The sequence below is a fragment of the Cardiocondyla obscurior genome, linkage group LG22, assembly GCF_019399895.1.
Source record: "Cardiocondyla obscurior isolate alpha-2009 linkage group LG22, Cobs3.1, whole genome shotgun sequence".
NCBI classification, from domain to species: Eukaryota; Metazoa; Arthropoda; class Insecta; order Hymenoptera; family Formicidae; genus Cardiocondyla; species Cardiocondyla obscurior.
The window spans coordinates 2,921,530-2,945,867 of record NC_091885.1 but is presented as its reverse complement, the minus strand read 5'-3'; the positions used below and the strand labels follow the sequence as shown (position 1 = coordinate 2,945,867).

General features: G+C 41.4%; 2 protein-coding genes and 1 non-coding gene across 3 annotated transcripts; all 3 read right to left on the bottom strand.

Annotated features, from left to right (window-relative positions):
• Positions 1–2,110: 2,110 nt before the first annotated feature.
• Ppo (phenoloxidase subunit A3) lies at positions 2,111–9,024 on the bottom strand. The gene is made up of 9 exons (XM_070671264.1): positions 8,753–9,024; positions 8,122–8,314; positions 7,620–7,843; positions 6,893–7,095; positions 5,849–6,266; positions 5,378–5,506; positions 3,738–4,065; positions 3,337–3,569; positions 2,111–3,078 (listed from the first exon to the last, which is right to left on the bottom strand). The coding sequence occupies exons 1-9, from the start codon at positions 8,861–8,863 to the stop codon at positions 2,833–2,835; spliced, it is 2,085 nt and encodes a 694-aa protein (XP_070527365.1). The 5' UTR covers positions 8,864–9,024; the 3' UTR covers positions 2,111–2,832.
• Positions 9,025–9,899: 875 nt separating this feature from the next.
• LOC139111142 (somatomedin-B and thrombospondin type-1 domain-containing protein-like) lies at positions 9,900–21,604 on the bottom strand. Its single transcript, XM_070671265.1, has 5 exons — positions 20,041–21,604; positions 15,286–15,486; positions 14,767–14,845; positions 13,808–13,881; positions 9,900–11,845 (listed from the first exon to the last, which is right to left on the bottom strand). The coding sequence occupies exons 1-5, from the start codon at positions 20,294–20,296 to the stop codon at positions 11,484–11,486; spliced, it is 972 nt and encodes a 323-aa protein (XP_070527366.1). The 5' UTR covers positions 20,297–21,604; the 3' UTR covers positions 9,900–11,483.
• Positions 21,605–21,883: 279 nt separating this feature from the next.
• LOC139111167 (U1 spliceosomal RNA) lies at positions 21,884–22,046 on the bottom strand. Its single transcript, XR_011547157.1, has one exon. It is a non-coding gene; the product is annotated as a U1 spliceosomal RNA (small nuclear RNA).
• Between the last annotated feature and the right edge of the window lie 2,292 nt (positions 22,047–24,338).

Genomic DNA, 24,338 nt, shown 5'->3' with positions numbered 1-24,338 from the left:
GCGAAATGAGACGTATACGTGGCAGGGCCAGGCATTCGCCTAGCCATTTCATAGACGCTCGCACTTTAGCTTTATATACGTCATAAACGAAACGTCTCATCTCGTGAAATCTTGAATAAAGGAAATGGACGTTTGGAGCAGGGGACTGTGCTTTTAACCAAGAATCTAATTTATCTTAACGATTATATACGCAGATATACACATGCCCCATATTTACATATATACAAATCTAGAATTTATTGTTGACGATACTTCAATCTCAATCGTACGTAAATTCCATGCTTCTTATCTAAATGTAATTTGACAAACACAAATCGTAATAAATAATTCTGCGGCAATTCGCAAAGTTAAAGAGAAAATTACTGGAAAATGCAAATGCACATTCGAGTATACAGAAACACCTGTTTATGATGTATGACTTTCCTAATGAGTTTCATTTTGGTCTTCGCTTATTAGAATATCATTTCGAAACCTGTTTATTTGTGAATAAATTATTATTTTTTTTTTTTTTACTACAAATATGTGCACGCGAAATAAAAATGTAACAACTTTTTAATGTATTTTAAACGCTTATTTATGTTTGCAAAATATTACTTGCGTTAGTTAAATGAAATGGCAAAAGCCATGAAAAAATTAGATCTTGTTAGTTTAATTTTTTAACAAGTCGTGTTTCATATACGAAGAACAAATCTTACATTTGACATTTAGAAAATATGTTTTAATTTGATTTCTATTTTTAAATTAAAATACCCGCAATGTTTTCTTTCACTGCTTCATCCTTTCGGTCTGCAACGCGACTTCATTACTGCAACTGTTTCGCTGTTACTCATTTCCTCTAACTTCCTTTTCCACTTTTGAGCATGTATGCATACATCACACTAGAGAATTCAAAAATAACAGTTGAACAAAACCACAATAATGTCCTTTAAAATACATTCAGCACCTGACAAAATAAAGTTAAAATAAACTTTACTCTCATAGCCGCCGAGGAATGTAAGAGAAACCCGTTCGTTCTAATGTGATTTGTGTGTTAAATTATGCATTACAAGAAAAGGAAAAAAAAAAAAAAAAAAAAGACGACAATCTCAATTCTTATTACACAGGTTTCGAAATCGTTCTTAAAAAAATTTTTTTCACTTGCAAATATTTCTGCGCGCAATGCATTTTAAGTAATAACAACTTTTTACGACACGAATTCAACTCTCTCGACAAATCGACAAACACGGAATGTGCATTATCACCAACCTGAATTCCGTAACGCGCGATCGTGTTACGGTTAGTCATGTCTTAGCGCGGTGACAAATAATTCCAGCCCTTCAATTGCTGCCTCCAGGCACGCCACGGTATATCAAACGTTCGAATGTATGCCCGCGTGAAACGGAATCCTTGAATAACCGCGCGAGTGATATTAGAGGTAGGGACGACGCTTAAGCGACGGTCGTAAACGTGTATCTATCTTCGTCCGCCCATCCCTATTTCTACCCCTCGCAGGAATAAATCCACGTCCGTCTAGCTGCGAACTAGCAGAAACAAACGCGTGATAAATGCATTTAGGGGAGAGAACAGGACCCGCGCGGAAAGCGAGGCAACGTTTTGGATATGTACGTATACATACGCGTATATGCATATACATATATCCAAAGGTGTTTGGCTACGTCGGTTTTGATAGAGATGCTGAGTAATTCAACGGAATTATGTTAATTATAAACTAAACGGCGCGCCAGCCACGTTACTTCTCGACAAATGTTTCGTTAGTCCCCGCCATTAATTTTGATACGCCAGCGAGGCGGATGCGATAGAAACGTGATTTCGAAAAATATTTCAAGCTGAATGTTTAAAAAATATTTTATATGAAAAGCTCCATGAAAGAGGGACACGTCACTCGCATTAATTATATAGAACTTAATACTAATGGAAAAAGTTTAGTTGCGCGCGGTAGAATTTGAAAAATTTAATTAAATCATCTTGACTCTTTTCGCCGACCGATGTTTCTCTCACGCTCTCTCGTGTATTCGAGACATCGTCGCTTGCTTTCAACACTCGTAATACGATAAAAGGGTGGAAAAAAAAGACGCATCTAATTTACATAGACTTTATTTTTATCTCTTTCTTTTATTTTTTTTTTTTTTTTTTTTTTGCTTTTTACATTTGCTCCCTACAATCTAGTTCGCGTAATGCGAGAAACGAGAGAAAGAAGACAGGAAAAGCTTCGCTTGAACGTTCGGGACACGTCTTTCTTTCCGTTTTTACGCAAAAATACATTTGTTAAGCGATGCTCATTGCTCGTAGATGCGCGAGTTATGAAAACGTAAATAAAACTGCTTCTACAAAGTTCTACAAGAAAATGTTTCCAACGAAGTATTTCTTTGTAACGAGACATTTATAAAATTAAAAAATAAAGATAGCGATATGCAAATTCGAAAATAAATTAATGGCCATTGAAATAAATTTCAAGGCAACGGTATTTCGATTCAGAAAATGCCTGTATAAAATATTTTAGAGATTAGAGGAAATAAGTTATATAACGTTCAGTATTTCTGTGTGCGTCTCTCTTTCTCTCTCTCTCTCTCTCTCGTCCCGCGGATAATCTTTTATCATTGAGATATGGAAATAGCGTTTCGCTCACCTCCGGCTTCTTATGCCACCGTCATTCCAACTATCCGAGGATGTGGATTAGGATGGGAAACGCGTCGTGCTTCCACGCAATCAGTCGTGAATCTACGACGGATATTACAAGATCGTCTCTGGGAATGCGTGGTGGAAAACGCGGAGATTCTTGGCGGAGGTGTGCGAGTGGTCCGTCATATTTGGTCGGTCGGTCGGTCGGTCGGATCAGTTGAAGGTGAGGGTGTTGTTCATACTTCCGGTTCGCACTCGCGGCAGAATAGTGTCCGTATGACGAATGTTGATCTGTACTACGGCCATATTACCGGTCAGGAATTGAGGCAGGGTCTCAACGCCAGCGCGAGCTCTGCGATCGAACGGATAGCCCATCGGTCGCGCGTCTGGATACTTGCGGTCCCGCAGGCCACAGAAGCTCACCGCATCCTTGCATCCGGTCGATTCGTCCTGTTCCACCTGTACGCGTCGCCGCGAGATAGGAAAGCAATTCTTTTAGCATGTTGTCCCCGCTTTTCTTTTTCTTTTTCTTTTTTTTTTTTTGCCCGGAAGCGAAGTTAACACGAACGCCTTCTCGTGTACCGGAGCGTCGCCGTTAAAAGAGCGGAAAAAAGCAAGGGGGAGGTAGAGGGGTGGAGGGAAGAAAGGTTTCCATCACCTGGCAGACTGTAAGCTCTTAAGCGCCGCGGGAGCCCGATAAGTATAAAAAGTACTCACCGCGTCACCGGTGTAATCGGATATCATGATGAAGAGGTCCATCGGGAATCCCTCTTCCTTGCCCTTAGGTACCAGCAAGTGCTGCGGCCAGCCGCATCCGCAGAAGTTGAACTGGTCCAGGGTATCGCCGCCGATCGGTCTACTGTCCTCGAGATTGCGGAACGTTCTCTCGAACGGTATAGTTACCGAAGAGTCCGTTGATTTACGTTCAATAGTATTCGGTCCTGGTCTCACTGTAAACGGGCGCAGATAAAAATTTCGCGAGATTTAGCACGAGCAATTCATTAAAGTATAGCAAAAAAAATTAAAGTACAGAGACGTTTAAAATGTAATTAAAGTTAATATAATTAAGTAGCTGGTTTTTTTTTTTTTTTTTTTTTTTTTTTCTTTACGACACTTACATAATACAGTAAACTTGTCCATTTCGATCATGAGTTCTTTCTGATCCCTGAACACGTAGGGCAGCCCACGCTCGTCTTGTCTGGGCCCGATGAATATGCGAACGGTACCTCGGCGCGGTGCGTTATTACGGTTATTAGCGACGATTCTATACGAGAAGTCGGAGTGATTCAGATGAGTGAATCTCGCGAGAACTGCCCCGCGTGGCGTGAAATCCAAACCGCGAGATAGATCGACGTCGCTCTTGGTCCAGAAGGTCGAAAGCTGATTCGGAGCTTGATTCGGAGTCTGCACTCCTATGTCCGTGATTACTACGCCGGGGAAATCCAACTTGAATTTAAAGAAAAGAGGCAATTAAATACCATTATTCTCTTTAACCCTTTCAGTTAAATTCCATGGTAAATTTTCATGTAAAATTTCTTTAAATAAATTTTAACCGGAGTTTAATTAAGAGATGCATTAAAAACAGAGGTAATTTAAAGCTACAAAAAAAGAAAGAAAGAAAAATTAAGAGCGCACCGAAATTATTATCTCCAGCTAATTCTCGAATTTCAGAAAAGTTTTTTCCTGTCATTTAAATACTCGAGTGGAAATTTATCTAGTTAATCTGATTTTGCAGCTAGGGGTTAGATCGCGCAGATTAAATATATTTCTTAACTAGTGATTATCTTCAAAAAGTAAAGTTGTCATTTACAAAAAAAAACAAAATCAGTCTGGTATCGGTCACTGATCTTGTCACTGTTCAGCGCGGACCATGTATCTAAATAGATATCTTTTTTTTGGCCTCGTACTTGTTTACTGTTTTGGTCTGACCTTACGCAACGCTCGCTCGACTGTCGAATTCGCCGGGCGAACTGGTCCTTGCTGTCCGCTGCCCGCGCGTCCTCCACCTTGCGAACTATGATTCTTGGAACGCGAAGGCTGCCGGCCAGATATAAACACACGCACGTACTCACACTACCGCGGCGGTCCGTAGGTCCGACGAACTCGGCCGTCGAACGCTGCGTAAGATCGGCACACAACAGTAGACTAGTACGCGACGAAAAACGTATAGATATCTAGCTTTTCTAGCTCGTTATTAACTAGTAATAATGTGTTACATTTCTGGCTCAGTGCTGGACAGTTTTGCTGGACAGCCACGAGACGATTCACAAATTGGCTAGCTAATTATTAGGTAACGGTGGGAATCAATTTCCACTCGGGTAGTCGTTTAATTATCAAGCTATTTTAATCTATTGTTGAAATTTACAAAATTATGTTAGCCAGATTTGAGATTAAAATCCGTTAATTATATTACGCCAATTAAATACATAGGAAGTGTCGAAATTCAAAGACTTTCTCCAAGAGATTGCCGTAGAAAGCCTCGAAAATATCCCGCGTATTATTTGCGGATACAGAGGAGAATTAAAGCCTCATTTGTCGAGTTTTAGCGTTTAACGAGATTGCTCGGTATGCAGGGAAAAAGATTGATAAATCCGGACATGTCCAGCGGTCCCGTTGGGTTAAACGATTTAACGGGCGTTTTTATCGTCGAGTGGCTTCGCGCATTTCTGAGCCACATGGTACGTGTACTTAGCGGCATTATATACTAGAGTGAACCGATGATATATCGCAGAAGCGAGACAGCTGTGTATACACCCACCTGCTGTAGGCTGTACTCGGGAAGTGTATTCTTGTGCTCCAGGAACACATCGTCGGTGAAAGCATGGAATCTGTAGAATATGGGATCTCTCATGGCGGTAGCCGGTTCCCCCATGATACTAAAAGTTTCCTGCGAAGGCAGAAGAAAATGCTTCCAATTTTTATTTCAATGTAGGCATGACTATTCGCGTCAATTTTTCTAACGTGAAAAATAAGGGGTTGTTTAAAAAGCGTATATTTCATTTTTTTCTTTTTTTTACACCGAAGAAGTTTTATGTTAAAAATATTATTTAAAAAAAAAAAAAAAAAAATTCGAGAGAATGGCAGATTTAACGCGCACAATTTCAGAAAGAAATTTTATTCAATATCGAAAAACTGTTAACGTTATAAAATCACGTGCCGATAAAAAAATTCTCCCAGCTCTCGTTCCATCGGCTCTCGCAATTATAATAGCAATTGAACGATTCGTTACCAAGTAGCGATGATCGGGATCGTGGCAATAAGAGATGGCGACGTGGCCGAGATTGTGAAGGTCCCCGTATACATTTTGGTTGGGCGAGAGTATGCTGGCCTCCAGGATGTTACCGAGCACGTCTATACCACCGAACTCGGTCAAAGGCACCCTTTCGCCGCGGGGGTTGATGTAAGCGCCGGTGTGAATAGCCTCGTAAACGCGATCGCGCCATCGCTCTAGATCCTGAAGGTCGAAGTTTAGCTGATCAACGGGACGATTAATATCTTTAAGAACGGCGCCGGCAGGGCGAGATGGCCAAGTGCGGCTGGCCACCAGCGAATCCAACTTAGGAAAGTATCCCTCCGGAATTGGCTCGCGCCAATTGTGAAAACGCTTCACTCGACCCAATCGGTTGCACAAACGTTCGCAGTTGTATCTGGAAAAAGAGAAATCAGGCGGAATCCGAATAATAACACGGGGACCGCGGAAATTCCCATCGACAGCGCCGCGGGCGATTCGATACCCGGAAAGATCGGCGTTCCGATATAAATCGCCGACGAAGACTTTTATACATTAGAAAATTGAGAAAGGTATTAAAACAAGTAGACAATCACGGGCGGGCAGCTTTTGAACAATAATAATAGTTTTGTTACCCGGAGTAAGAATGGAGCGCGGAGTTCACAATTATATAGCGAATTACAAAATTTTAAAGGTATCTCTTTGGAGCTTGAAAATAATTCCGCGTAATACCCTTTAATTCGCATCGCTTCTATTTTCCCGGTGTATTTTCATAAGTGTTTCAACAGGCATTTAAATTTACGTTTATTTCCAAAATTCATCGCGCAATAATTTTACCTCGCGTTATTTTACGCGTAAATGCATATTGCTTGTTAGCAAACATTGTTGGAATACTACGCAGAATTGAGACGAGTTCCTGGCGCGATAATAACGATCGAGATCAGAATGTGATCGCTTATAACACCCTCCCGCGTGATCCCGTGGCGCGGCAGAATAGGATATCCAATCTTATCGACTTACGAGCCCTCGCTTGCCTTCGCCTACCTGGCTTGGATCTGATGATGCATATAGTAGAATAGTTCGCCACGCCGATCCTTGTTAACAATCCTGATGTCGGTCTCAAATGGATAGACTAGATGCCAGTGCCAGTGATGAAGATTGACCCCGATATCTTCCCTCCAATAAGCCACGCGATGCTCCTCGTCAAGATCTGACGCAGTATAATCCCGCGGAATTTCGATGGGCACCTACGTATTACAAAGCGAGCGGGACAGTGCGGGGACAGAGACCCCTCGAGTTTGAAATTAATATATAATAAAATTTCCCTTTGTTAAATCGGCCGATCTCAAATTTATCGCGTTATAACGATTCGCGCTACGACTCTTTAGTTGAGAGAAGATTAATAGGAACGTGGAAAATTGTTGGAACGCTACGCGAATTTAACAGCGCGATCTAAAATATGATAAATTTTAGAAAATCACGGGACAAGCAAGCGACGCGCCGAACGCGTCTCTATGCACGTCCGCGGGATTGTATATCCGGGAGCTGATGATTAAAAAGCGCGATCGTTTTCGTTTTGCCGTCTCGCCCGTGACGCTCTTTAAAAGCTCGAAGCTGAAAATTGTCGCGGAGGCCAAAAGGCTCTTGACCACCGCGTTTACGTAATATACATCACCGTCATTCGGCTTGAGCTCAAAGAATGAGCTAGCTAATTAAGCTGCATAATTGAGTAACCAGCTTGTTGATAATTAATGCATCAGAGAACAAGTACCCTCGAGCCAGCCGGTACAACGTTCGCTTCCTCCCTCGCCCTGGCAAATATCCCGCTGTCGATGTACTTATCCGGGAAAATTTCCGACAGTGGTGGTATCGGTAGGTTCTTGGTGTCGGGACGATGCAGGATCGCCACCGAGAGCGCGTAAACGAACATCTCGGGATTGACGCGATCGCGACAGTAAACCGACACCGAAAGAAAGTCCTCGTACGTTCGCATACCTGTAACAGGCATTCGTAATTATATCAACCGATCGGCAGAGCACTTGCTTAAATCATATTCACGTAGCGGAGCGCCGCGTGATTTTAATATGCAATGAGTAGCGTTTATAATTAATTAAAAAAACATTTTAATTAGAATTGTATTATTAAAGGATTTAATGCTGAATATATATATTTATTTTTTAATTTGAGTCGCAAACAAAAGCACAATATTATAGAGCTCCGCGAATAAAATATATGAATAAAATATAATGTTGTGAAGGAAATTGAAAACAAACCCAAGAAAATGTCGATAAGTCGCGCGGCTAATTTGCGATGCTTCGGAATGAAAAGAGAGAAGGGTTCTCGTCGTCCAAGTTGAAGAGGGACACTCAAATCAGGCAGACTGATCTGTTTCACTTGAACTTTCGACTTAGTACCTTCGGCGAAACGATTCACAATAGAAGGAGCCATTTGTTGCCGTGATTCGGGCTGTAAATTTGTCGAAAAAGTTAGATGCACAAATTCGTATACGATAAAATTAGCATTAAGTAACAAAGAGAAACTCCTTTCTTGTACAAACTTTTCTTTCCATTCTCTCTTTATTCATAGACTCTCGCGCAACGTAAGGAAATAAATTTAATATCGTGGACTGCTTTTAAGAAAACTTACATTCGAGAAATATAGGAACAAAAGAAATGAAACTTGAGAAACTTTTTGTTTTACGCTGTAAAAAATTTTTTTTTTTCAATATTATGGCTGCCTTATAATAAATACATGCTAGACTGTCGCGCGTCACGATTCGAGGCTTAATTTTAATAGATAAAATCGAAAGATTTCAAGTTCGATGAACTTGCAGAGAGTAGCAGCGGACTGATGTCGCGCAATTCAATATTGATACTCAATAAGACCGTCAAGGATTGAGCTTACCAAGTAGTTAGGTGGTATATCGAAAGCGACTTTGTTCTCTCCCTTGGGCACGTACACCGGCTCCGCCGGTCGATCGAACAGGTACAGAATATCCGATTTCTTACTCCCCATGTTGACGGTCAACAAGTACTCGCACTAACTCGACAAGATCGACGATCCGCGCGATCGTACGGTTCGCCGTTGATACGAAAAAAGAAAACTGGAGTAAGGGCGCGGACGGTTGCTCTTCAGACAACGGTGCGTGGCAGGTCTTTATGTATCCAGGCGTCCTAATGCCGGTATTTATAGGAGAATCACGGAGGATACAGCGGTCCGTCGACGATAAACGGTCATCGTCGTCGAATAACCGCAGGATATCCGTTCGTGAAATACGGGACAGTTTATGTGTCCGAACGGAAAGCGACGAAACCATCGCGCGTAAACCGAGTCCGGTGTGTATATAGGTTTTCCTGTTTTTCGAGGTAATCGACAGAGATTAACGGACAGCCATCTCGCAAAATCCGCAAATAAGCCGGTATTATTTTGTCGACAGTATTCCCGATTTATGATACATAAACACACCTGCACTTATTATTATATTAAAAATTTATAATATTTTATCAAGAATTGTTTGTTGCGCCATATTGAAAAATGAAATATTTATTTAAACGCGTTCTAGGCCTGATACGCGCAGCATAGGGTTTCGAGCACGGCATCAATCGCAAACAGGCTAATTATTTACGTATTGATATGAAACATTATTACGTATGTATTATATAATGAGATAATCTGCGACACACGCGATTATGATGTTTATTGGCGTTCAGCCATTCGATGTAACGTAATTTAATCCGTTTAAATAATCAATGAGTTCCTAGCGTTAATTAAATCATTCCAATCGAACTCCTGTGAAGTTGACACCTCGTTATTAACGATCAAAAGATTGCGGTTTTTTTTTTTATTTATCTTTACGTTAATTCTTTTAACGTGGAATGTTAATTTTCATTAAAAAATAAATATATCCCCACGGTGGCGACAAGATTAATTATAAAAGCTAAAAGATTAAAAATAAAATCCTTTTTTTTTTTTTTGTAAAACATTTGCTATTAAAACCGTAAAATTAATAGGAAGGAAGAGGTATTTTGTATTTAATTAAATTACACCATAATCTAGATATGTGCAAGTGCTCTTTATTGACTGTGCTTTTACATTTTGTTCATTTCACTCGGAGAGGCTTTATTCTCTCGTCACGCCGATATGTTTCTCGTGAAGGGAAATGATTCCACGCACTTAGAGCCGCAAGTACTATAAAAATTAATATCGGGATTGATACGGAAATCGTTTGTGTATCATACGATATGTGTAACAGCTCGGGTAACGTGTAACACTTAATGACGTTAGAAATTATTCTCGAGACGTACAGGTATAGATAACGAATATTATGGCGAAGCTGCGAAATGCTGGAATCTAGACTGTGAAAAATATCGTTTCTTTCATCTCGTCGGATCGGTGCCGGACGAGTTTACAATAAGTGACAGCTTAAAGATATATCTCGTGCACATTTAATGCACCGAATATTTATAAGAAGCAGAAGAAACTATTAAAGAACGTTACGTACGAGGCGAAGTATCTCTGACCTTATAAATCCTCTGTCTTATGGAAGATATTTACGATAGTCACGTTATTAATAAAATACAATTATTTATGATTATAATAATGATAAAATTCTTTTTATCCGCTCGCTACGAATATATTTATGTATATTACTTTACGTCTATATCCGACAAACGTGTAGAATATATTAAATCGGATGGGAACTTAAGGGAGAAAAACAAGATAGAGGTAAAGTAATAAATTAATGCAACATGTATATTAGCAACGTCCATTTCTGCGGTCCCTTATCTACCGAGCGTCGCCACTCGGCAATTTATTAAACTCACAATCTGTGGATAAATCATAATTCCAACGTCGCCAATATCGATTATCTTGCGATTCCCTTCCAAAGGGAATAAGATATTCACTCTGCTCCCGACGGACGTTTCGCAAGCTCGCGCTAATGATAAAATCGATATGATAATTATCGGGATAATCTAGGCAATGGGTTCGTACGATTGCTACCCCCAGCCGGAGTAGGGAAAACAAAAGTAAAAAAGCGAAAGAAGTTAAAGTAGATTTTATACCACGTACTGCAACTTTAGCCGTCTCAGAAAATTTGACGCGGCACTGTAGCTAAACTGAATCAAGAGTAGCAATTAGGTAATTAAACAACGGAACAGATAATTAAATGTAAACTATTACGAATCTCTATTAAGTATCGGTATTAAACTAAATACGCAAGATATATCGTAACGCGTGAAATCTATATTCTATCTGAAAAAAAAAAAAAAAAATTGGTGTTACGCGTGGATTAGCGCTATTAGCGTTAATTAGAAAAAGTGAGCTTCTATGTTTACCATCTACCTGTAGCTTCGAAGCTTAATTTGCAAAGAGGTGCAAGGCTCAATTATAATTTTTAATCGATATTGAAATTGACCTCGATATTTCTGCTACGGAAAAATCAGATTTTCTAAAAAAAAAAAAAAAAAAAAGAAAAAAAAGAACATTAAAGAATTCGATCCTGAAGTATTTTCAACGTCTTACGATACATCTTGCATAATGATAGAGACAGGGGCGAGAGGAGGGAGGGAAAAGAACATCTTTTTCTAACGCCGACGACCCTCGTGGGGGCTGTGAGAGAGCTTCCAGAGAACGTTCACCGGTCCGCGACGTCGGTAGCCCGCCTTCTTCTTCTGCTTCTCTTCCGTCGTCTGCCTCTTCTTCGTCTTCTCGCGATTTTATCCGTATTGCTGGCGGCATTGCTGCCCGTGCCCCTGCGGCGTCGACCTCGGAAGAGTTGCGAAGTGTACGGTGACATTTGGCTCGATTGAACGCATCGCGGATCGTGACAGTCCACCAGCCGCGAGTCGCCGATCCATTTCCCGTGGCAGGCCGAATCGGTCGATCGGCTGCGCCGATTGCCGCTACCGGCAATATCGGTCGATAGCTTCCACCTGCTGATCCCCACGTATTTGTCCAGGCTCTCGTTACCGGGACGCTCCACGCAAATCCGCGAACCTGCGGTGATTTTAATCGCTCACCGTTTTTGCTTTCGGTCGACAGCATGTAAGTTTAATTATACCGCCGGATATGATTGCTTTCCCTCTTTCTCTAAACTCTAACGTGCGTTTTAAATTTAATCCCCCAGCTATAAAACTCGTTTTTTTTTTCTTTTTTTTCTTTTTTTTTTTAATGCCTGAGAAAATTCTAACGAAAATTAATGAAATATCAAATAAGCGTTATCTTGTTTTCTGCCGGAAATCAACGGGGAAGGGAGGTAAACAGATTAAATAAAGAGTCGCGAGGTGTGGAGAACCGGCTAAATTTAACAGCGGTCGCGGAGATAATAAGTAAGCCATCGTCAAAATAACTTGCCTTCGTCCGCAGATTTCCGCGCTTCGTGGCTTATCTGCGTTAGATACGTCCCCGGTAGGAAACAACCGTTATCTCGACTACCGCATCCACTTCATCCGGTCGATTCCTCCGCGATAACAGCCGCCGTGGAGCGGAGCCGCGGGAGCTACGCTCTAATTTACATGACGTTACGTCGCGCAGCCGTGGTACACGTTAATTGAGACTGGATCGAGTCGCTTCGTTTCCACGCTGCCGGTGCGATTCATCATTATGCGAATTTCGTATTCAGAATTTCAGGAGTTTAGATTCCGTTAAAACCGCCGTCTTATTATATCAACGCGAGAGATCCCTCGGTCCCCTTTGACGAAGGCCCGAGCGCAAAACCAAGAAGTGCATCGAGCGACGACTCTAACCGCGGTTACAAGACCGGCAGAACTTTTATCCGACTTTTTCGCTTGCTCAAGTTACGCCGGTTGTAATACTATCCCGCGCCCGTAAGCAGAGCGTAATTGCGTCATGCGTTTCAGTAAACGAAGTTATATCTTGATTGCGCGTGCGAAAGCTTGAATGGCGATTCTCTTGAAGGACACGGCCGCTTACTTTTCAGCAACGTATACGTTCATCAGCGTATAAACGAGCCTTTCGTGTTTCGCGCGATGTAAATGAGGATATCAGAAAGTTAAAATTAATATTGCAAGTTCGAAAGTTGCGCGGGCTAAGGAATTTCGCTTTTATCATAATGTCAGGCGGCTAAGAGAGAAGGCTCTCGCTCGCGCGCGCGCGGGGCGATAATTTTTCGCTCGAAGCGTAATCCCGAGTTTTACATACCGCCACGGAGACGCGAACCGTTTTTCGCAAGAAGACTAGTCTATTGTCTCTTCGAAGCATTATGGTTACAAAAAACTTGAACGCGCGGGGCAAGGACTTAACCGCGAAAAAGAATGGCTGGTATGCGGAGCATCCGCCGTTGTTTTTCCTCCTTCTCGTTGCAATATATATACTCTGTTTTTATTATAAGCTGCGCGGTGTTCCACGAAGGATCTGATATTCATTCTTAACGTGAAGACGTTCCCTCAAAGTTACGGATTTATTCCGACGTTCTAGGATACGAATTATTTACCATTTTTAATTTTGTAATATCAAGTACGTCTTAATTCAGAATTTAAAATAGAGACGCGATATAAAGGAAGTAAATGATCGATTGTTAATAAAAATCTGTATAATAGAAAAAAAAAATTGAAAATGTACGTCGAGTGATAAAATTCTGCAATTTTGACGAGAAGAGAAGTTAATTTTAATCATCGTAATAAATTTATAGATTATTGGGGAAAAAGGGGAAAAAGGAACTTGGAAGGATAAAAAAAGGGGAACCGAAAATATACGTCGAATGGTAAATTTTTCAATCTCGATTTAAAAAATCTAATTATAACCGGTATAAATTTGGAGCCAGGAAAAAGAGGGAAGGTCACGGTAGCTAAAAACGTGAAATATATTCTATTCGGATCTTCAGCCTAGATAAGAAAAATAGCTACTTGTTAAATAATACTCGAATCCCCGATTAAGATTAGGATCGGCTGTTGTTACATGTATGTCTAAGAGCTTCCCATTTACTGTCTTTGTACGTACCTTCCGAAAGTAAATCCGAAATCTTGCCGCAGCCCCGCGAGACCCGCACGATGGTGAAAGCAACGCAGCTGCCTCTGGAACGTGTAATATTGGTTTTTATATTAAATATCGCGAAAGCCTGCAACAAAACGTGCACGTTTCGCGGTATGTTTACTCGTTAGCCGCCGCGAATACACGTTACTGTATGACGGAGCCCAAAGGGTTCGGTTGCTCGCTGGCGGCAGTGCGGCTTGCTTTAGCTCTGCTCGACGTAACGTCACATGGGAGTCTCCGATATCGTGACGCGATGTTTGACTACGTGTTTTGTAACAAGTCGGAGCACGTGTCGAATTAGATCCCTGACACATCGGCGATTCTGTCCTGGTTGCGGCGTCCCGGGATTAAAAATATGTCCCCGGAGTGGTATCCCTCACTTGGGCGGCGGGAAAGCTTTTAATGAAATTGAATCGTGACGCTTGATCGCGCGAAGGGGTAGCGAACTTCGAAAATTAAGGACGTCAACTCGTCAGTTACGCGCGAACGCCTCGCGCCATTAATAACGCATACGAAATATGATTGAAGATTATTAATTGTGCCATTCGGTGCAATACGTCAGCGGCGGGGACAAGAGATAAATGCATTACATTAAACGCGTTATCGGGCATCGTGCTTCGCAGCAAATGACTCGGCAATTTATTTCATTTACTCAATTTGTCGAATACTTATCTAATAGTCATTTAATCGAATTGAAAGATTAAAAAACGGATTCCCCTCTATCAACGGAGGATTGAGTTTCGAAACATTCATTACGCGAGACAATTTTACGCTTTAATTTTCCTCCGGGTCCGCTCTTGTTTTATCTACTTTCGTGCCGCGCCAATCGAGAAAAACGGGAAAAGACGCTGTTCCGCAACGCGAATTGGGAACATGTGCGGCAAATCGCATTTCGCACCAAGACTAAGCGCGCGGGCTTGACCTACCTTTTATCGACGATCCTATCCTTGATCCTAACATCCGTACTGTTGCCGTCACCCGGAAAAAGCGCAAGAAGCGTCACACCTGCGGCAAATGAAAGGAAATCGTCTAAGATCGAGCAAGGTAGACAGGCGTCAAGAATTTCGCGTGACGGTACACTCGAAGATAATCCGGCTCCTTTTGCTCTTCAGAACGGAAAATGCTTGGGAAATGTTGCGCCATTATGTTTTCAAAGAAATCGCGTAGCGCAACGTAAAACAGACGTAAAAATAACATTTCTTTTTTTATCTCAGTTTTCGCCAAGATCGATTAATCATACACCTCGTCAATTAATCATACGATAATTACTGCGAGAAATAATTGTTAAACAAAAAAAAAAGATTTTTTTTTAATAACTCAACGCACTTATTCGATTAATTACAAGTCTAACGAGTCTAATTGATTAATTCTACGTTTGAAAATAATCCGCTCGAAATAAAATGCGACTTATATCTCGGTCCGGGGGAGATCAATCGGACGCTCACTTTTAGTGTGCGGCTGCGAGCGAATCCCGGCGTGGCATGTCTGGTAGCTGCGGCACGTTCTGACCTGATCCAAACGCGGACAGTGCTTTCCGCCGTTCTTTTCCGAGATCTCGATCACCCGGCTGCGCCTTTGAGTACCACTTCCGCATCCGTTATCACACAGGGTCCAAGGGCTCCATTCGCTCACCGCGCAGTCGACCACTATAAGGAGGGAATGAACGTGACGTTAAGATCTGGCCATCTGGTCGTTTCTCGCAGACGGTAAAATTGTCCCGAAAGTGCCGCGGTAGTAAAATGTAATCGACAAATCGACGGGACATTTCGATCTTCCATCACCCTTCGTCTCTTAGTTTCTATTCTCCATCGAATACCGATAATGCGACGAGAATATTACATGATATAATTTAAAAATGGTAACGTTAGACAATGTAATATTAACGTCGGAGACAGTCGTGTGCGCGGAAAAGGATCGAATGCGTTATTTTTCCAATATTTTACGCTGCCCGTAAAAGGCAGCTCGCAGAAACATGAGCGATTTACGAGCGTCCCTTCGAAACGCATTTCGCCTTGTTATTTCGCTATATCGCCGCGAAGACGAAAGGACATTTTGAGATGAGTAAAAATGCGATAAACGTGTCGGCAATCACCGATGCTTCTCTCCATTAAGGAGCGCGTAGAGCCCGAAGAGTGGAAATTCCTTTAACGTGTCGCCGTTCCATTTTGCCCGAGACGTATCGAGAACAAATGTGTCGCAACATTAAAAAAGAAAAATATAACGATCGACCATCGACGGCATTAATTAAAACGGGGATTTTTCTTTTTTTTTTTTTTTTAGCGAATAAAGCGTCTATCAGTAATTATATTACACGCTTGAAATTTTAATTTTAAGCGAAAGTCGAGGAACGATGAAGCGAAAGATATCTTGTTTTCTGTCGGACGATACAATTTGCTTCCACGTTCTTAAGATGTTGCCTCGCCATAATAGAACATCATTACGCAAGTTGGGAAAGCAATTAGAGAAAAGTATTTACATAAACGACACTTTGCGCTTTTATCTTTAAAACAGGGCGGAGGAGGGCTGCTTTGAAAAGACCTGACTGCGGAGTGAAATATATATATCGTAAATAGAACACGTAATGGGAAATATGGAAATGGCGCGCGTCGCGCGAATTAATAAAATTAAATTAAATACTTGATATACATTTTATATTCACATTTCATCGCAAATGGCATATAATTAAATGACGTTACCTTATTAATGTAATTATTGTAATCGCAACATTTGTACTTCTCGCACGCGCACATATTGATATATTAATGTAATTATTAGCATTTTCAATTTTCGCGGTGCGGCGAGCTCACTCCTCGCTTATGCAATCAGCGATAATTTAAAGATTTATTATACGATACCAAGCGGACAGTCGCGATTGCAAAGTTGGGGGGATATTTTGCGGGGGTAAGGGGGCGGGAACCCGGCCGCAGCCGCAGCCGCGAGGTTTCGAGCTGCATTTTGCATTAGGGTGCCGACGCAAGCGGTATAGATAACTTGTTTATTGTTTCTTTTATAGTTACATAGCATTTATAGTTTGCGGCCGCCGTCGAGCACGATCGCCGACCGGGACTCGGTCGTCGATCGATTGTATGCTTCGAACTGAATTATTTCGCGTGCCCGCCGGTCCGGTGGATGCGAATGGTCGAATGACATACGACGCTGGAGATTCACCCGGCGGTGTGGGAGGAAATAATGCACTGTCACCGGTCTATAACGATCAATATAAGATGTCGCGTGTAGGTACGGCTTGTCGGCCCTCTCGCCTAACAATAAACGAGGGATATTTCATTCCCCGGCTTCCTTCCCACGTTCTCTGGAAGATAAATTCGCGAAGTTACTGCCGAAGTATCATTAACCATGGTAAAACGCGTAAGGTGATCATTTTTCGTTACCCAAGGCCCCTCCGTCTATTACGTCGAAATATGTTTCGCGCTGCTTTCGCAGAACTAGCGCGGTGCCATCTTTTCCTGACGCGTTAAAAACGATAAGGAAAACTGCCGGCGTGAAGCTCACGTCGCGAACAGATCCGCGAACGTCCCGGATTATTCTTCTCTCGCGCGTGTAATCTTCACGTTTCATCGGGCGCGAATGGCGGAAGCGGAAGTCGACTGTAAATACGTCTCTCGGGATTCGTCACGATCCTGTTACAAAATATGTAAATTCACGTCGCGTTTCAAGCCTACGGCGAGAATGGGATTATCCTGCTTCTAGGCGGACAGACTTGGCGTCACACGGGAGACGGTTTCAGCCGCAACCACTCGCGTTACATCTTCAAGTCGGCGGGAGCGACGCTCCTCCTCGTCCGACAAGCGTGAATAATCGCGTCCCGGCGTAGCTCTTCAGCTTCGGCGAGTGCCAGGATCCATCGCAATTTCGCAAATCGCAGAAATTAGGACATTAAAGATGAACATTCCGACGAAATAAAAATGCAGTCAGACGCGGCAAATTTATTACCGTCTTCCGACGAGAGTTCCTCGCCTTGTATACCGTACGAGAAATATTTTGCCCTTTATAATTCACTTGTGGCAAACAACGGGCTCATAGACGTGGATTTTATTTGACATTGTTACCGTTGTTTAGCGAAACAATTTAATCGTATGACCGTCGATTATCTGCTAATTAAACCGGTAAAACAGGGCCATGTTAAACGAACGGAAATGTGAATTGAATAACATTAATCCCTTTGCTATTAACGGGCGCATCGTTCGGCGAGCCATAAAATTTCGAACAACTGTGCAGTAACGTAAAATAACACGACCATCCATTATGCACATACAGGCTATAAAAACTCAACGTAAAATATAAATCACCTCGTTGTTAACGGTGCTCTTTTTTTTTCTCTCTCTTAAAAATACAGCGGTTAAATAGTATAGTATAATTAAATATGCACAAAAAAAGGGGGGGCGAAAAGATTATTTTTCTTCAAGTATTTCAATATTATTTTAACTTTTAGTACATAAAAATTGGAGAATCCGCGCAGTTAAAAAAAAAAAAAAAAACGCCGGCGATTTTGGGTGTGAAAAGCTCGGTGATGTCATTATCTTCGCATTATGCCGTAAATCTGCGGAATATGAATAAGGAGATTCGGTCTAGAAATTGCGAGGCACATTTACGAAGATATTCTTTACTTTTCCGCTTTGGCGGAGCTGATCTCTCGGTCAGCGTTATATCGTCTTTACTTAGGCAATATAGCGGCAATAATTCTTCGGTTCCTTGCGGCAGGACGATTCCCTACAGACCATTTCTTCAAAACGCGAAATACACGTACACGCACCGAGAAAACCGTGTACGGTGGATATATATCTTTTTAATTACTTAAAAATTTTTTTATATTTGACTGCCATCTGATATTGAAAATTAATGTTTAAAACATTTAGAATAACTTTACGTAGCAAATAATTTCTGCAGCATAATTTAACTGTCTAAAAATATACATATATATATTATAAATACTGTGCTAGATTAATCAACGTTTAATGATACATTGAATACAACGTAATTATTTGAAGCGTTTTGATCATGGAACGCACGTGAACCTCCGTTAAATACATTGTATTAATGTTTCAGATTGATAATTGTTTTGATATTTTGTTTTGATTGATAATTGTTCGGTATTTGATTAAATTCTCGCGAAACACATGCAGCATTGTGTTGATGCTCGTAGAACGCAGCATCAGCATCTTTTTGAGCGGTCATGTGTGGTTGCTTTGATCGAAAATTGGAAGTGGATATTGATTTTGAAGGCATCGTAGAGAAAAGCGAATCGCATATCGCACGATGTTGATACGATATAAACAAAAAAAAAACAAAAAAAAATAGTAATGGCCTGGGCGCAAATAATAATTCTTCAATAAAATCCCGTCAGCAAAATTCTTCTCTCGCGATGCGATTTCTTGGGTCGAAAATTTTGAGATAATAAATCACTTAATAACCCAAGCAAACTCACAGCGTTTGCCCGCGTACTAAGATGCTGAAGTAAGTACGTTATTTATAGAATACGTCCTTAATCCAGTAATCCTACAAAATCTGAGACATGTTGAGTGTGTATGTGTTTAAGCGCATGCTTAGCGCGAATAAGTAGAGACTGTCCATCGCTTGCTAATTAATCAATGCTCTGTGCGATTTTCTTTTAAGATAGAATGGATTACGTTTTTCAACGTTCTTAAGTTTGATTAATGGATATATATCGGCTTCTTTTACTTTACACTTTAGTTTCATTAGATTTCACCTATAAATGATTATTTTCGCAATAATTAGTTCGCAACCGTGAAGACCTATTCGATTTTAAGTAAAAATTAATTACAAATGCACCTCTCTTATATTAGAAACAGCAATATCTATTATAAAGTTTGTTCGTTTGCATTTGAACGTTATTTAAAAAATTTATAGCACTCGCGATTTATTCTACTTTTTCGCGGTGGGGGAATAAAAGTGGCAATTTTTATTTCAAATGAATATAGGAAATTTAATCAAATCAAAAAATGAATTTCTCTGATCTATTACTCGCAACAACAGCAACAACAAAAAATTAGTTATTTAAAAATCGGTTAAAGGAGAAAGATATAAATGTCGGCTGGAGTAAAAATGGTCTCCTAGCGAATTATTATCCAATTTTATTCCCAATTTTTTTTTTTTTTTTAATAATCCTCCGTCATCGCGTAGAAGACTCTCCTTGAGCAAAATTAAAAATGCCGAGTACGTACCGCCGCAGGTTTCTTTGAAGTCGTCGCAACAATCGGCGAGCTTGAGACACGCGTGGTCGCAGTAGCACGGCTTGTCGCGCGGGCTCTCGATGATCGCGTTCGGTGATTCCTTCTGAATCACGCAGCCCGAGTCTCTGCCCTGGCAACAGAGCTTCGCGGAGCTGCAGCTGCCGGCGGCGGTCCCGTCAACGGTCAGGGAAATGAGCGTGGCGACGACGATCAGCCTGGCCAGCCTGGTCGCGTCCTGCCGCCACATCCTCCTCGCGATTCCGTGACCCTGACGACCCTGCTCTCACCGCCACCGGCCACCACGACGACCTTGGACCGTCGGCACCCCTCCGGGTAGTTAACGAAAAATGTCAGGGCACGTGCCGCGACGGTGATTCACGGCTCGTTAGCTTTACAGCGGCTCGTCACGCGCGCGATCGCTGGTCGGCATATCGATCAACCGGCCTTTGCGTTTCGGTGGAGTATATATCGGCACCTAATCTTTCCGAGAAAGTGACCGTTGAATTTCGACGGGACTCATGCTCGAAGTAGTTCGTTTATTCCAACGTTCCCGGTCGACATTCACCGGCCATTAAATCGCGCCGTTCTCTGCGAGAGCGCACTTTGATTATTCACATAGTCGGGAGAAAGTTTTTCTTAATTTTTCTCTCCTTTTATTTTTCTCTCCTTTCTACACAGTCTTGACAGAAATTGCAAGATAACCGCCGTCTCTCAATTGGGAAGTCTTAGAATTTCTTTTACGTACGTTTGCGCAGTTAATTAAAACGTTTTAATTAATAATAACGAACGTCACTGCGGACATTTTTATTCTCGCGAACGTTTAAGAGGCAAAAAAAAAGGAAGGGAAGGAAATTTACGAGCGCCACTTCGAGATGTATGCATTTGATAATTTCTTTCGCGTACCCGCAACCACGAGCGACTCCCTTTTTTTTTTTTCGCGCTCGACCCTTCGACGGAGGGTGTCGCAGTTCAACTGAGCTGAGTTTCAACCCCGCGAGAAGAGCGTAAACGAGGCGCGCGCTACGTTGCGCCTTCGCCGAGCCGTCGTCCTTGCTTTTCGTACTCTCGGCGCACCTCCCACGGGAAACGCAGCAGCCGGCACCTGGCTCGAGCGCATGCCCCGTCTGTTCTCACGGGACGTCACGATTTAGTACCTGCAGCTTTTAATGGAATTTAAAGGGCAACAATTCGTACCCCGTCCACCACGATAACGTGCACGGCGCACATCCCCCGGAACCGTTTCTCGTACATCTTACTTTCGCGTTCAATAGAAAACGACTTGTTCTCAGCAAAGGTGATAGATTTCACTGAAGAAACTCCCTATCTTTAGCATTCAAAAACATTCGAGTTCGCTAATTAGTTGCGACCTTTGACCGATTTAATAAAAGCATCTTAACGCGCACGAGCGATAATACATGAATGCATCTACTTTAGAGATATATATATATTTCTCTTATATAAATTATTTACAGAACTTTTATTTTACGCGAATAAATATTGCCCAAGTGTTGTAAAAAAAATTAAAAAATGTAAAAGAGTAGGAAAAATTATTTTAATACTAATAATAATGAAATAATAAAATAATAAAAATTCTGTGGTAAAAAATACAGATAAAGAGTAATAAAATAATAAAAATTCCGCGGTAAAGAATAAAAAAAAATTTTTACTAAAAACCAACGAACAACGGTGTGTCTCTTACATAAATCAAAAAGGACTTGATAATCCCCGTGTAATATTTTTTTTAAATAAAATAATTAAAAAAAAAATTTTTTTTTTTTTATTCTGGGTTAGATTATTCTGAAAATAGAATTATTTCTGTTTGAATTGTTTAATCACCGGGATAGCGCGAACGCAGTCCCGACTATCAAAAATTGTACGCCCGAGATATCCACATTAGGGATATTCGCAAGGGTCAGCTCAACCGAGGTGCAATGGGAGAGCCTCGCCCTGGAGGAACCGCCTTCATGATCACGGTAGCCTCTGCGCCAGGTAAGTATGCTTTGAGAACGAACGGTCTCCTATTTATATCCATCGACGTGTAATTTTAAACGCGAGCAAAAGTACCATGCCTGCGAAGTCTGGCGACGAGCTCACGAACTGTAGATACGCAGTCCACGCACGATACACACTCACACATGCATAGATAACGCATACACGTACATACAACAGCTACTGCGCGTGCTTGGCACGTACCGTTTCGATACGGCTCACCGTTGTTCGTTGAGAGAAATTAACTTCGTACTTTTAAAAAACATAAAAATTTTTTAATTAAATAATTTTGTGTTAATTAAATATTAAAAAAAAAATATATATTAATTAAATAATGAATTAAATTAATTTAAATATAAAATAAAATAAGAAATAAAATTAAATACATTTTTGACGCATCTTATTTTTATATTTATTTTTTTTTAGAATAATAATAGAAATATAAAATAATATAATAATATATATATACGTAGGATACACGATAAAAAAGTAAAAGAGTCAGAGGAGTGAATTATTACTGCTTATTATTAATGGCAAGTCATTGATTAAAATTACGCGAATCTCGTTGGTAGATGCATTTATGTAATGAAGGTCTGAAGAGGTGACATCCAAAATGACTAATATATATGCGAAAGCGGAGAGTAACGAGTAGACTAAGGTTAAAAAGCCACTCACGCCTTAGAATGCAGTCTGTATTAAGCAATGAAAGTTGGGTACAGATATTGCGAAAGTTTGCCGCGTGTTCTATAATTGCACGCCATTGCCGAGAGCATAATCTCCTCATCTCTTACTCCCTTCCCTCCACTTTCTTCGGCTTGTTTCTTGTTTCTCATTATCCGACCTTAGGCACGTGCTCGGTCCTTGGCTCTTCACGATGGGAAAAGTCCTGTTTGAGTTTTGTATGAATGCATAAAAACTTGCTGATGGTAATTTAATCGCGTATCACGATGCTAATGACTGTCGGTGCTAAAAAAAAAAAAAATATCCCTCAACGCGTTTCACACTATTTTCGTATCCACCATTACAATAAAATTCTTCGTCGACTAGGGCATAAAAGAAAAAAAAAAGAACAAGCGCTTCGTCGATTTTAAGTTTTGAGGCAAAACGGAAATGATTTCCCGTACGGTTCATCGTAGCAATATTCCGCTGGGAAGAGTCTTCAAGGGAGAGCCTTCTTGAAGCTTTTCGACAATAGAGTTTTCACGCTGGTCCTCAACAACTAACGAACGGGAAAGGCTCTTTTCTATTTTTTTCCCGTCTTTTTTTTTTCGGGAGGGCAGAGAGAGGTCCCAAGTGAGAGCGGAACGACCAAACGAATTGGATTCCCTCGGGGTCTGATATCGGAATGGCCGGGAACGTTGATTAATCGCGAGTGCAAACAACGTGTAACGCTGCTCGATATCGCGCGGTACCGGGGAAGAGATGGAACGCGCCTTTGGAAGACGACAATTAATTTTCCCCAATTCCGTCGGCCCGATGCTCGCCAGCTGTGCCGACATTAATAAGAGAAGGCACACGTGTATAGAGAAGATGTACCGTGAAAGCCGACGTACATCAAGGCTTCTTTCCGTTCCCTCGCCTTAATTTTGGTCGGTAGCGAGATGCCCTATTTAAGAAATCAAATTGCATCTTTAATTTAAAATGATACACGTCATTACGAACCGTATAAATTCTTCCGCGCATAATTTTTTTCCTTTTATTAAAAATGAATATTATTACTCGGTGCAGCTTGTGGTCTGATTTTTAATAACCGAATAAACTAAAACCGGCAGGCGACGCGGACAGTATTGGTATAAGCGTCATGTTAATTTTAATGCAACGATTATCAAATTTCCCCGGAAATTTTTCGTCTTTTTTTTTTATTTTATTTTTTCCCTCTCAAATTCTCGAGAGACAGTCGCGATTTTATTTTAAACACAATTTTACGCTGCGGGGAATTAAATCAGTTTTACGGTCAGCGATAGCAAAATCCTGTCGGGTTTCGCGGGCAAATTGACACGTGTGCCGGGATTACGGGCGCACTTTCGAAAGTCGGGCGCGAGGGTACACGCGAAACTCGATTCGTAGAGCAAAATAGGCGCTATGATAGCGCTAATATATACAAGTAACGAGAAAATTCAATTTACTCGCTGTCGGAGCTATCGGTCGACGAGGCAGAGTTTTCCGCGCGGACGTTAGCATCACCGGGCGAAACGGATAGGGACTCGCGCGGATGTCAACTCAACTCGCATCTCTCGTACAATTTCCCGACGAAATAATCGGATCCTCTCGTTTTCTCGCCCTGCTTGTTCTTGAAACGC

Bases quoted from the DNA above. Each gene is read 5' to 3' on its own strand.
- Ppo (XM_070671264.1), bottom strand. From the start codon at position 8,863: ATGGGGAGTAAGAAATCGGATATTCTGTACCTGTTCGATCGACCGGCG. The intron at 8,315-8,752 runs GTAAGCTCAATC...ACAAATTTACAG, and splicing joins ATATACCACCTAACTACTTG to CCCGAATCACGGCAACAAAT. The intron at 4,066-5,377 runs GTGGGTGTATAC...TTTAAATTCAAG, and splicing joins CCGAGTACAGCCTACAGCAG to TTGGATTTCCCCGGCGTAGT.
- LOC139111142 (XM_070671265.1), bottom strand. From the start codon at position 20,296: ATGTGGCGGCAGGACGCGACCAGGCTGGCCAGGCTGATCGTCGTCGCC. The intron at 15,487-20,040 runs GTACGTACTCGG...CCCTCCTTATAG, and splicing joins CTTCAAAGAAACCTGCGGCG to TGGTCGACTGCGCGGTGAGC. The intron at 11,846-13,807 runs GTACGTACAAAG...AAATCACCGCAG, and splicing joins TTCGGATTTACTTTCGGAAG to GTTCGCGGATTTGCGTGGAG.